Source organism: Manacus vitellinus, unplaced genomic scaffold, assembly GCF_001715985.3.
Source record: "Manacus vitellinus isolate BGI_N305 unplaced genomic scaffold, ASM171598v3 scaffold_40_pilon, whole genome shotgun sequence".
Taxonomy (NCBI): Eukaryota; Metazoa; Chordata; class Aves; order Passeriformes; family Pipridae; genus Manacus; species Manacus vitellinus.
Window position 1 is genome coordinate 2,872,444 of NW_021940541.1, and position 14,574 is coordinate 2,887,017.

Here is a 14,574-nt window from a genome sequence, read left to right on the forward strand (position 1 = left end):
CCATACCTTTTCCAGCTCTTGTACTGTGATACTGCTTTTAAGACTCTGCTTTGACAGGCACGTTGACATTAGTGTGTTTAGGGAGGGGGAAAATCCTTGATAAATGTTGCATGCAAATAGCTTTTTGACCTGGTAGGATGAATTGAAGTCATCTGTCTGTGTAGGAGTAGAGAGTTATTTCAATGAGAGTTTATATTCACTTCCAGGCTTTTTTTTTCCCCCACTAATGAGAATGCGCACCTTGATCTTTTTATCTTTGTACCCTGGTATCTTTACTCCTTATGTGCAGTCTTAGCCCTCTGCTGCCACAGAAGGACACCATCTAATCAACCTCCAACTTCTCTCCCTGAAGCCCAGCTCTCTTCAAAATTTGTGTAGGTTTTGATGCTGACAGCATGACCCCACAGTGTTTTAATGTTTAATTCTTTCCTGAATTATTTCCTTTTCAAATGTGTTGCCAGGTCCCTTAAATAACAAGGTTCAGGTTGTCAGATGCTCTTTGTGACTAACCTGAAGTGCTTCTCTCTCTCCTTAGGTGAGAATGTGGACAGCAAATTGGAGTCCTCAAGAGAGCAGATGTCAAAGGACCAGTCAAAAGATTATGAGATAACAATTCCCTTCCTTTTGAATGGAGAACAGTGGAGACCAGTAAATGACATTTATTCAAAGGTTAGTCTTCATTTTGCCTACTATTGTATTCTAAGGTATGTAACAACTTAAAGGCTTTAGGAGGAATTAAGTGCACTTTCTTCATCATAGATTGATCTTATCATATAGGTTGATCATATAGGTTATAGAGTGGTTTTTATATTTTTGTTGTATATCTAAAATTGTTACTTATCTAATTTAAGAAATGGATAAGGTGTTTGGTTAAAATTAATAGCTTTTTCCTGCAGGGGACATTCTTCTTTCTTATGGCAGAAGTGGAAGCTTAAAGTGAAATGATAATAATTTCATTGCTTGAGATTATATCATGGAAGAGCAAAACAGCCCCAAAATTGAGGGGCAAACACAACAATCACGTTTGTTTGAGTAAATAGAGTCTGACAGCAAGAGCTTTAAGGAACAGTGTAAATAATGTTGCTGTGCTGTGTGCAGCCTGAGGCATTACCTGGAGATAATTACCAGTTATGGGAGACAGCTCCCAAATTCCATCCCATGTGCTGGGTTGGGAGTCAGGAGTGACTCTCCCTTCACACTCTGCTTTCCCCCTGCCTAACAAGGGATAATCTGCCTCTGGCTCTGACCAAACAGAGATTGTTTCCCCTTCTTGACAGGCCCTGATAAGCTTTCCCCCTTTTTTTCCCCTCAGACATTGGCAGATTGTATGTGTAGCTGCTTTTAGGAGAAAAGGGCTGTTTTTTGTCTCCTTGGTCTCCTCCTTGAATCATGAAGATAGTTTGTTGTTTATTATCACCAAAACTGTCATGGGAATCTCTTACCCAAACTTTTAACTCAGGTCCAGTTTGGGTACAGCTCACTTCTTATGTTCTTCTTTTAATTATCAGAATGAGGAGGAAAAAAAAGTTAAATTTTTAAAGAGTTTTTAAAAAAAAAAAAGGGAAAAAACCCAGGCAAAAACCATCACACAAAAAGAGTGCAAGGAGGCCAGAGAGCCCATTAGAAACAGCTTTCACTACTGGATTGGGAAAGTGTTTCATGGAGAAATCCTGCTTTACTGCCGCTGCTTGCAGGGCAAGGCTTTGAGTCACATTGCTGATTGACAGAAGTAGGTGTGAAAAGATATTTCAAAACAGGGGCTCTGAGTTTCAAAAATCTTGTCTGGATTAAAATTTTGTTTTCTTTTTCCCTTCCTAAATAGGAAAGAAGGGCCAGTCCCAGCTTTGAATCTCCACAGTGGTGAAAGGGATATCATAGTGGGTGTATAGGGGCTTATCTTGGAGAGATAACACAGATGGCTTGGTCCTGGATGTATGTGCAACTCTATTTTTAGATAATTTAATTAGAAACAGGCATTCTCCATAGATATAGAGGCCTTTTAGCTACTCACTGTAGCTTTCTGAGAGAGTTACAACAGAATATCTTTATGTGAGTAATGATAATGTGATTTATATTGTTAATTTGTTTCCCAGGATTACTTTCAGTTTAAGATGAACACTAGAAAAGATTTGTGGCTTGGTAGAAAGATCCACGTGCTGTCTCAGCACTTTTTTTCCTCCTTTGAATGCTTCTTTTCCATGGAAGCATAAATTAAATACACAAAAGTGCACATCAGGCTGTGGGAAGAACAACAGCTTTAAACTGGTAGAGAAGAGTAATGAATAGCTTGTCACATAAATATTGATCAAAAGCACAAAAGTTAAATACTGTTGTACTTGATGGTTAAATAGGATCTATTGTTCTCCAACTTGTTTCAAAGTGTTCCTCTGCTTTATATTAATTGTATATGAAGTTAAAAAAAGTATGTACTTGTAAGCAGGGGAATGGTATTGCAATAGAAGATATAGTAAAGTAAATAATGGAGTGGCTATAAAAATGCCAAAGTATTAAAGTTATTAGTGTATAGATAATTGCCTGGCAGTGATAGCCCCATTCTCCAATCCTCTATCCATAAATATTCCCACTTAACAATTAGTCCCTGGGAAACCACGCTGCCATTTAGTGCAGTGTGCTCTTTCTCTCCCATCTTGGAGATAAAACTGTCCTTTTATTTACCCCAGGAGTCACTGCAGTATCTGTTGGAATCTCTCATTTGGAATCTGTCAGGAATGATTATTAAGCTAATGACTTTCTGGTTGAGGGCCGTACACTGTGCAGAGCAGGAGCAAAAAATCTGATACCAGTCACAGTTTCTCATGGCACAAACACACAAACCTGCTCAGCAGTAGCAACAAAATTCCATTTAATGAGGAAAAAAAAAGTTTCTTAGCTCTAACCTGGTTTTACTTTAGCACAGTTGGGATGTACTTTTTCAAGGACATCGAATGATTTAGGTGCTTCCTAAGAATGGCAGTTCAAATGAATGGTGGGCAAACCTCAATTTTAAATTTAGACATGTAATTAAATTATAATTAAAGAATTTGGGATTCCCCCAATATAAATATAGTGGTTGGTTTCGGGAGAGACCTCATCATTTACTGGGCAGATCAATATTCTCTTTCTCCAACTCGAGTCAAAGCTCTAGGGGACCAAGACCAGGATCTTGTGGTGGTAGAACCAGTTCAGAAATGCTGCTACTTCTCTCTTGTTTAATAAGGTGGATATGCACAGGTAAACACTTTATATAGAATCACAGAATCATTTGGGTTGGAAAAGACCTCCAAGATCATGCAGTCCAATCTGTGACCGATCCCTACCTTGTCGTCCAGCCCAGAGCACTGAGTGCCACGTCCAGTCATTCCTTGGACACCTCCAGGGATGGGGACTCCAACATTGCCCTGGGGGAGCCTCATACAATGCTTAACCACTCTTTTAGTGAAGAAACTTTTCCTAATATCCAATGGGAACCTCCTCTTGGCCACCTTAGGGCCGTTTCCCCTTGTCCTATCAGTGCCCTACAGAGTGAAGTACATTTAAAAAATAAAATGTGGATACTTAAGAGAAGTTACTACAGAAATGCCTGTATGTTTTTCCAACTGTACAATGCTGTTCATCTAGTTAGGGGTTGTTAACGTTTCTCCTGGCATCTTTTGTTGAATTCATAAAATTTAGATAATTTTCAGTCAGAATATTTTAATAGTTCCCAGTCAAATTCTTTTATTAACTGGATATAATATTCGGTTGCTAATCCTGAACATGCTGCTAAAATTAGTGGCTACTATTTTGAGTATCCGGTTGTTGCCAGTCAGGGCTGCTGATGAGCAACTGCGTTTGTGGGTGTGTGACAGTGGAACTGGGACCCTGAAGGGTTGTGCAACATCACTCTGTGCCTTTCTAACAATAGCTGCCCATACTCTGTGCAGATGTGATTTCCGTCCCCGCTGAAATCCTGTGCATTACAGAATGTGTTGATAGGTCTTACATTACAGCTCCAGTTGTCCTTCCACTTCTCTCTTTTTACATTTGCTCAGCACTTTGCATTCTGTGTTGATTTCCCCACTCTCTCAGTGCTTGGTTTAAACCCAAGAGGGTTGGGTTCTATTTTTCCTGAATTTTTCGAAATTGTTTCATTTTTATATTATTCAAGTGCAGGACTCTTTCCCCCTGCATGTTTCCAGCTGAATATTTCTCTTCAAACTTGGCTTGAGACTTGCAAATCAAGCCAAGTTTGATGAGAGTTGGGTAAGTGATGTTTTAGTACACAGAGCACTTTAGGGAAGATTTTTAGAAGACCATCTGTTTGGCTTCAGCTTGTATCCTCACACCCTGTAAGGGACACACACTGGTTAATGTGTGCCAGATCCCTGCATCCCAGGAGCTGGAGGTCAGGTAATATCTGTGTTAGACCGGAGCCTGGAGCACATGGCTCCTCTTGGAGAGACAAGGAAGCATTTGACGTGGGCATTAAGGGATTTTTGGCTCCATTTCTACACTTCAAAGCTCGTAACTGTGGGGAAATGCTGCTGCCAGAGCCCATCCAGGGCAGACATGGAATAGCTGCAGTGCTGGGGGGGATCCCAGTGTGGCATTGCCCTGAGCTGCCACTCGTATTCCCAGAGTGACACGCTGATTAATGGAGTTGGCTTTGCACCCAGGGTTTAGTCCAGATTTTAAAATGCATGAAGTTCCTGGGAAATTGGAAGCATTTTGTGGGTAGATGATGTGATCCATTATGCAGGTAAACACAGAGACCCCGGGTTGTGGCATCTGTCACTCAGGTGTGGGCTTTTTCTCTAATCTTGGCTGTGCAGGATCTGTAATTCTGTCATTGGCACCTGCAAGGGCTCAAATAGAATCAAGAGGCTGACCAGGTGCCTTGAAAGATTCAGTCTTCTGAATTTTCTGAAAGCACATGAGCAGGTGAAGTGCAGCTTTCCTTACTGGGTGATACTTTGCATATTTTGATGCTTTTGGACCTACTTTTGTAATTCTGATCTCTGTATCCACCTCAGTGCAATATTAAACTGCTCCATACGTAGGTGTGTGCTCCAGTCAGGATACAATTGCCACAAAGAAAGACAAATTTGAACACAGCTGAACCTGGGCAGGTGTTGGAGGACCTGTAGCCAGGCAGCCTGGAGCTGAATGTGGTTTCTGAAGAGCCATATGAGGAGCTGGAAAACTCTGAAATGCTTTAAATTGCTTTGAGTTTGGGGGTTGTCAGCCCAGGCAGCTTTCAAATGATGCAGCAAATTTGATTTTTCCCTTTAAATTTGGGTGATGGGTAGAGAATAACAAGCAAATTTTGCTGTGTAACTCCTGAAAAATAATTAACTATGAGAAAGTAGGAGCACACAATATACCTGTCAATGGGTTAGACCCTCAATCCACTTGGATCTCTGTGAGACTCACTAGGCTCTTTTAAAATACTGTCACTGACCTCAATATATAAAAAATAGATTGGAAAAGCAACCTCTCCTCCACCTTGCAGAGAGATAAACCTCTGGCTCAGTGGCTTTCCACACTCCAAGAGATTGGGGTTGCTACTGGGGTTAGAGACAAGCAAAGGAAAAGAAAGATGCCCATGGTGGGCAGAGAGGATGGCAAGAGCTGTAGAGTGTCCCCTGACAAAGAACAGCTATGAATCCAACACCAATGACTCTTAAATATAAATAAATCAGAAATTCTTTTCCCCTTGAGGGAGGGGGCAATGGTTTCAGAGAACATTAGCACTGCTTTGCCAAGTTTAAGTTTTCAAGGCCAGATTCTGAGCTCGTGTGAATCCGTTTCCTTCCTTTGGCTGGGCTGGAATAAATCAGTGTTGCAAATTGAAATCTTAAAGAAGTGCTTTAAAAAAAGGGAAAAAGAAAGATGAGAAGGCAGAGTTCCTTTTCTTGTAGCAACACTCTTTTTTTTCTTTCTTGGTGTTATGTTATGCTTTGAATACAAACTCTAGCAATGAAATGTGAAGATAAAGATGAAAGCCAGCTATAAAATATATATTTAGACCATATTTCTTCTGGTTTTTAAGTGTACACTTGTCACAGCTCAAAAGATTCTGCATGTGAAGTGGCAGAGGATTACCATTTCTTGCTGCTTAGCATGCATTGCATCTCCTTTTGCTCCTGAAGAAGCAGCTTTGGCACCCCTGCCTGCCTCATTCGTGAAGTATTGTGTTATGGATTGTGTTCAGAAGCAAACATCTGAATCTTGATTATTACGTGAATCTCAGTGTGAAATTCTCCACTATATATAAAAGTATCATGAGCTCTGGCAGTTGTTAGTTATCTCTACAGTTCTCCAGATTTATCATTTGGATTGGATATTACACTGATGCTTTTCACCTTTTGCCATTTTTCGTACCTTCACCATAAGGCCCTGATTTAACACCTACTTAAACAGGTATTTTTTGCCATTTAAACAAAAAAACATTGGTGAGAACAGGAAATAACTTTAAATTTGTCAAAAAGTCGGGATAATAATGCTGGAGATTCAAGAATGTATTTGAAGCCAAGAAGAGATGGACCTCATCTGTTTGATCCTCTCATTATGCTCCTGCATTAGTGCATTTCTCTTGCAAACTGTCAGGAGAGGCAAAATCAACCATAATCCAGTCTCTCATCCAGAGTTTTGGGCTGCACAGCAGCTTCAGTGTGATTAGGAACTTATTGGTGCCTCCAGCAGAAAGACCCCAGTGAGATCATCACACAGTCACAGACTGGTTTGGGCGGGAAAGAATCTTAAAGATCATCTTGTTCATGGTTGGGGCACCTCCCACTATCCCAGGTTGCTCCAAGCCCTGTCCAGCTTGGCCTTTGAACACTTCCAGGGATGAGGCAGCCACAGCTTCTCTGGGAAACCTGTCCTAGTGCCTCACCACCCTCCCAGGGAAGATCTCTGTGCTGGTTCATTCCTCCTCTTTGCTGCACCTCTTGTGTGACTCTCCCATAGGGTTGGATGCACGGATACAGCTGAGAGGCTCCCTATGTCACATAATTAATTTAGTGCTCAGTGTTTTCAAGAGCAAACCCATTCAAGTTTATTTCATAACTGGCATAGCCTTCGTGCAAGTGATAATTGTTTATATTCCCTTCAACTGAGCCTCCTGCTGTTCCTTTTCATTTGAAATAATTACCAAAGTTTAGACTTGCAGACAATTGTATTAAGGGGAATCATACAGTGCTGCTTAAACAAGTTTTTGAAGACTGAGAGGACAGCTTTCAGAGCTCTCTTACATAGTAGTTTTACATATCTTAAGAGAGAGAGGCATAAACAGAATTTATAGTCCTCTCCATATTTTTTATGACTCATGAGCATCCAATATAAGAGGCAGAGCTGTGTCACCAGCTGGGAATGCAGCTTGGCACAGGCAGCCCCAGTGGTGTGAGGAACAGCACTAATCCTTGATAACCTTCTCTGGGAGTTCCTCTCCTCGAGCCTTTAATTAATAACCTGGAAGTCATTAATTTAATAGCCTGGTAAACAATCTGTTATTTCTTTTGCTTTTTTCTATACCTTTACTCCTGCCTCGTAGGGCCACTGTGAGGACTAATTAGTTCAAATACTCTCTATTATTTATTAACTCTTCTGTGTTTGTTTAATTTGGAAACAGCACAAGTTTTGCATGGACACTAGGAGGAAAGGGAGAGTGTCACCTCCTCTGGTAATCAGAGCAATTTCTGTGTCCATGCTGGGAGGGATGAACTGATCCACTGGGTGAGCAAAAGCAGCTTAAAGCCACCCCTCTCACCTTATCTTGTCCAAGGGGAGATTGTTGTGGAGAAAAACATGTTCTCTTCTTCTCATCCAGACCAATCAAACCCTGTTAAGCCAATTGATCAATCTGATAATTTAATTTATGACATCTTTTAGAAACGCTGGTGAATGTATCCTGGTTCCAGGGACTTGCTGGATCCTACACCACAGCCACAGGCTTGAGAAATTCCTGGAGCTGGGACCACCAATAAAAACTTTGTGTCGGTGATTGAGCAGGGAAAATTCTTTTCTCTGTCTGCACTGAATCAGTGCCCTGGTTTCAACTAGATATACTAGTATTAATTTCCTGCCTGAATCACTTGGGCATACTGGGAAGTGTTAAACAATTGGGATTCATCCCAGAAAAGAGTCCATTTCATTTTTAGCTTAAGTGATACAGTGTGTTAAGTTTGTAAAGCTTTGTGTGACAGTTTATGCCCAATATAAATCACAGGTATTATTGAAGGTGATGGCTCTTTTAATGAACAGAAAATGCAGAGTTTTATAGTAACAACCCACCAGACACCTCCTGCTCTCCTCACTATTTCGTAGCCCTCCATAGGGTGAAAGTCCCTTTCATGAGCTTGTATCACGCTGAGCTGCTGGAGGAATTTTGTCATACTTGGCCAGTGAGGATCAGCAGTGATATAATAGTGCTGGGAGAGCTCTGTCTCCCAGTACCACCCTGCTGTTCCCTGCCAGCACTTGGATTGATGGGGCTCTGCACAGGGGTTTGTTGGGACCCTCCAGCTATGAGGTAGTGTCTCAGATCTGAGCTCGAGGAATCCACTCCTAAGGTGATGGTTCTGAAGCAATGCCCTTTAACACCGTTTTTCAGACTGGTATTTAAAAAAAAACCCACAAACAAACAGATCGTGCTTTCTGTAATAAAATGGAAAAAAAAATATTTTTATCTTAGTTAATGCTAGCAACCTTTTAAGGTGGGATTAAAATATAAACCTAAGTTCTTGCCTTATGCTGGGTTTGTAAAGTCCTTGTACTGAGGCATTTTCATATTGAATTAATTTAGCTTATACTTGGCTATTTCGTGTCTCTTGCAACAGATCTTGCGAGCGTAAGGTATGAATTTCAGTGTTGGATTAAAATAATACTTTGGTTTCCAGCTCTGAACATGTGATCAGTTTTTATAGTCAAAAGGAGAATCTCCCTTGTTTTTAATTCCTATTGTGGCTGCCTTGAGTCAAACTGAGCACAGTTCAATTCCTAGAATTGAACTCTTTCCCACCAAATGCTCTTGGTACCTGGAGTGTTCATCTCCTGTAAGGAATCCTTTGGGTACTTGCAGGTAACAGCAGGAGAACTTGGGGCCTTTCCAAGGACTAAAGTCCTCTGAGGCAGGGAAAACCATGGAAACTATTAGCTGCTGACATATTATGTGATGAAGACCCTTTTTTCAGAAAGTCATAGTAAATTGAATTGTACTCAGTGTATATTTTAGGAGTGAGGAAGTAAATTTAGCTTGTCCAACCACTCAGTCCTATCGTTAACAAGTCCAATGCCTTCGTTCTTGAATTTTAATTCTATTTCAATGTGGTTCTCTCAAACCTCATTTGATTTTTCTCTTCTATAGGAATATTTCTCGTTTTTCAGAGCTGTAATGAGAAGTCATAGAGGTTATATTCAATTTAAGCCTGATTAAAAAAAATAATTAGGATTGATAACAAGCCTCTTTTGAAATGCAGTAGGAATACCTCGACAATAAAAGGATTTCAAGGTGTTGCAATTTTTCTAGAAATAAAATGACTGCCCAAAAATCTGCCAGCTGTTTTTGAAAAGCTTGCATAGATGAGGTAAAAATTATCTGTATCATTTTGATATCATAGCAGAAAGTTTGTGTTCCATTTTCTGTGTTGTGGAAATCACGTGTCCCTTTTGTGTGTCGTGTTTCCTCAAGGACATAGTTCTAAAGTTGAGCTTTTGGAGCTTGGTTTAACAGGAAGATTGCAACTTAAAATTTAAATCTACAGTTTACAGAATTGTAAGTGTGGTGGAGTGCTGAAGTTTAGTGAGCCTGGGGATGAAATGCACTTGGGGATGATTTGTGTGATGCATTTCCATGTGCACAGTGAGTGTGTGCTGGGTGTTGCCAGAGTCTGTAGTGTTTTACTGGACTTGATCTCATCCCTGTCCTGCTTGTGGTGTTTCTGGTCAGTGTAACCATAACTCTGCTGGTGATACTGGTTGCATTAAGTGTTTACCCATCCTGGCACAGCAGTTGGACACACGTGGTCCCTCTGACATGGCCACTGAAGCCAAGGAGGGGTCTTGTCCCTCTTGTCACACACCAGAACGTGTTAAGCTCCATTTAGATCTTGGCTCGGGCTCTGTCACTGCCCTTTCATCCTCTGCCCAGGTTCCAGGATGTGAATATGTTGTTTCCTCTGGAGTCTGAATCACGCTCAGGAAATGAAGTGCTCTTCAGTCCTGCCCTCATTCTTTTGCCTTTACTATGTCGTGCCTTAGGATCAACTTTATTTTGCTTCTGCTGCTTGACCTTGCTCCCCTTTCCTCTTCTGGCCTTCTCCTTCCACCAGGAGCTCCTGGGAGGTTTCTTGGCAGGGTTCACCTCCTGGTTCTTTCCTTCTCTCTCCACTGACCACATCCTTGGAGGAGCATTTCCTGCATAGAAACGGTCTTTTTGGGGTGAACCTGCCAAACCCTTCCCAGCCAATCCATCATTGTCTGGAGTGATTCATGGAATCACAGAACAGTTTGAGTTGGAAGGGACCTTCAAGACCATCTTGTTCCAACCCCCTGCCATGTGCAGGGACACCTTCCCCTAGACCAGGTTGCTCCTGGCTGACCTTGGACACTTCCAGGGATGGGGCAGCCACAACTTTGCCTCCTTCTGAGGTGCCAGCATTTTACATTGTGTTTGAAGTGAAGCCTATAGATAACTTTAATATTCAGACCACCTAAACGGGCACAAGAGCAAACATTTTTAGCCAAAGCTGCTGCCTGGTGAGGGGAGGATCAGATCTTCACTGAGATCCCTGGTTTTTGCCCACTGGTGGATGCTATTTTCTGGCACATCTCATTTATGTGAGTGTTGGAGATGGCAGGCTCTCCTTTGGGCAGCAAGCTTGGATGAAATCCTGCACCGGTGTCTTTCAGATGACATTATTTGCTTTAGTTTCACCCATTCCATCATCCTTGCCTAGATGTTTTCACATTAAGTACATCTTGTCCCTGAAAAAGCAGCGCTGCTGCTGAAGGAGCTCTGCTTTGCCTCCTGGCAAGGGGCGATGAGACAAAAGCTCTCTGATGTGTGAATCGGGACAGCCAATAGTCTCCCTGCCCCAAAAAGGGCCGTTTCCTTGGCAGATCCTGAACCTGCCTTTTTCAAAGCAGAGGGGAGTTTCTGGAAATGAATCCGTTGCAGGAAAAGTCAACAAGAGGAACTGTGTGTAATTTTGTCCTCAAAGCAACTCGTGGAGTATTCCTGTGTTAACATTGCCCACTCCCTTCAGAGGGAAAAGTGGGATCCCTGAATCGAGGATATCCAACAGAAACTGCCTTTCCCTTGGTTTCAACAGACAGAAACATTGTTTAAACCAGACTTTTTTTGGCATTTACTGGCATTACTAAGAAAGAGTTGGCAAGGAAAGCTGGCAGAAAGAGATGAGTTGGATAAGCTTTAAAGATTTTTTTTTTCTCTATAAAATGAATATCCAGAAGCTGTGTAAATGTATTTTTTTCAGTTTGAAAAGTGTATAGAAGGACAACACACACACGTTTTTTTGACTGAAATAACATCTAAGCTGGTTGTGCCCTCCAAATTCTTTTCCTTCAATTAAAAAATGGAGGGGGGGAAAAAAAAGAAAGAAGAAAAGACAAAACAAAACAACACCTCAGGAAATCCCTAGAATGTTTATTCAGGAACAGAGCAGCCTGTTACAATCATTAGCATGCAAAGGTATTTCTGTTATAGGCAGAGGGCAAAGTGAATTTTAACCTTTTATTGCCAAGAGGTGTCATGTTTGTCAGTGAAGCAGCTATTGAGGGACACACATAAATCCCTGTGAATGAGTGAGTGGCAAATGTAAAAACCCAAATCAAACCCCCAGTACACCCTGCAGAGAGAAACTAAAATCAATTGAAAGGCCCATAATTAAATATAAAGTACTATATTTCATGCCTTATTGAGTTTCTAGGTATTACTTAAACATTTCTGGTCGTAAAAGGCTTCAACTGGAACAGAAAGATTTCAAAATATTTGACTCTATTCCTTGCAAGCTTAGTGCAGAATTGCTTCTGTGGGATGTTGATTAGAAAGGGAAAAAGGGCTGGACTGGTTTAGACTGTGATCTGTGGGAGCCCTCCAGACCAAAGTGATTGTTTCCCAGGATCCCCAGAGCAGGGAGAGAGGAAAGGAAATTGCTACTCCTGGGAGACCAAGTGTCAGGAGCCTGGGAACACTGGAAGTTGCAAGGGGCAAATTTAAGATATGGATAGAAACAGTTGGTGTTTTTCTAAGATGGAAACCTAAATTTTTTACTTTGTGCAGTCAAACACCTCCCCTTTTGTTGTCCTGTCCCTTCTCATCCCTACAATGGGAATAAAGTTTAACCCAAACATCAATTTGATTCTGGTAATGACCATTTCAGGTTAAAAGTGTTTGTATAAAAAAAGAGTTATTTGCATTTGTATTCTTGCTGTGTAACTTTTAGGGAGCAAGGATTTGGTGTTCTGGGGAAAAGAGGGATGTCTTGCATGTGTGGAAAAATCACACGTGTTGTCTGAACAAGGGAACAAATATTTTCAAGATTTTAGGTCTCAAAGAATAAGAGAGGAGTATTTGCTTTCTATGTACGAGGATTTTCATTGTTGCAACCTTGGAGGCAATTTAAAAACAACTTGTAAATATCATGAAGAACATTAATTGAGATTTTTATAGTGTATGATGAACCATTTAACTTAGTCCAAGTTTAGCACAATCACCTTTCTTTGAGATAGATCAACATTGACGTGAAAACAATTTATTTTAAGGAGCAGTTTGAGAAATAATATTTTGGTCTATTTGGTATTTTTCTTTTACATGTACATTTTTACTTCTTTCAAATATGCAATTTAATCATCAAGCATCAATTTATTTTTAAAATGCAATTTATTAATCTTAACACACTTCCATACTTCTTTTATTAAATAATTTAAAAAGAAACCTTGATGTGTAGAATCAAAATCAACTCTAATTTCAGCCTTCACAGAACTGGTATTTAGCAATTTCTCCAAATCTTTGTGTTTGAGACGGAGAGAATCACAGCTGGCTTTGAGTCATTTATTTTAAAGAGGTTCCTGCGGCCTCCCCACCTCATTGCTGAATTCCCTTATATCTATATCAATGTAGATGTAGATATCTGTATTTGTATGTCTATATCTATACATATACAGCTTCTCTGTTTCCAACCTTGTCTCAGGATTCAGCACTTAAACCAGGTTTTGAATTTTTTGGGCAACAATAAGTGAGGAAAAAACAGCTGACCAAGGTTAAAGCAAGATTTTGCATTGGAATCAAATCATAAAATCAAGTAGTTGAGAGGGAAGATACCATCGAGTGAAACTCTTATCAGTGTTTCTGCTTTGCTGGGACATGTTATTAGGGAGGAATTTCATTTAGAGTCAGAGCTTATCAGTGTGTCCTTGTAATGTGCTCCCAATGTCTTAGACTTCATATATGGACATAGAATTGTTCTAATTTTAGGAAGACACTGAAAAAAAAAAAAAGCTTAATGTAAAAGAAATAAAAACTCTATTGGAAGTGTGGATATTATCTGTGTCATCATTATAGAGCTTAAAATTGCAAGAGGATCAGCTGCTGCAGACATTTTGGCTGATGTTTATGAAATAAATGTCTTTGTGGAGCTCCCCATTATTGTGGGTTAGAGCTGTACAGTGTTTCCTATAATTCTATTACACTGGGGCAGGTAAAAAAGGGAGACTTTGATATTTCAGTGCAGGAAAAGAAGCATTTGAAAAGTCTTCACTACCTTTATCAGTGAATGATTTAGACCAAGAATCCAATCTCTGCTTCAAGTTTTCAAAGGCCACATTCGTTTGTTTTCCCAGTAAAATCTTTATCTTTCCCAGTGAAAGAAAAATCAATACATCACTGGTAAACACAGAGCTGTGTCTTACCAGGGTATATTCCTTACACTTAATGGGAATTCTGATATTAGCCATCACACTCAAGCCATATTATTTAGAAATACCATGTTGTGCTTTGTTTTTTTCTGCAGCCACCCTGCTGTTTTATATTTTTGCTTTCTATATTTTTGTATTACACACATGTATTTTCTTGTCCTAGCAAGGGGAGTTTCAAAAGTTCCTCAAGAAGAATAGGGAAGTTATTTTCAAGATCTATTGTTTTGTTGTGCTGGCTGGCACCTGACAGTCTACAATGAGATAGCAGAGAAATTTATTCAGCATCAAATACAGTTGTAGCAATTTATTGCTGTCTTTACCTCTCCCACAAAACCATTCCTCTGCATCTCTTGGAATGCTCAAATTTACTTCTTCGTTTTTAGGGAGCTATATCTTTTCTACTGGTGCAATGTCACCATCACAGCCTTGCTGTATGGGAAAGAAATAACTTGTTCCACATATTTAGCCTCAGGCATAGTTTGTGTGTGCAAGGTATTCTTTTTACCTGGGAATTTTGATTTGTAACTAAAATTTGATTGGGTTGTTTGGGAGGCCGCAATTCCTTCTTTATAAAATGCATCGTGAAATTTAGGTTTCTGTAAAAACAGTCTCTATGTAAAAGCAAATATGTGTTGTCTGAGGGGAATAATGCAGCAT

General features: G+C 40.3%; 1 protein-coding gene across 1 annotated transcript in view; it reads left to right on the forward strand.

Moving 5' to 3' along the window:
- Positions 1–540: 540 nt before the first annotated feature.
- The window catches only part of ADAM12 (ADAM metallopeptidase domain 12), a 164,414-nt gene continuing 150,380 nt past the window's right edge, over positions 541–14,574 (forward strand). The window contains exon 1 of the mRNA XM_018078430.1: positions 541–669. Coding sequence (XP_017933919.1) covers positions 577–669 — 93 coding nt within the window. The 5' untranslated portion in view covers positions 541–576. The remainder of the gene's footprint in view (positions 670–14,574) is intronic.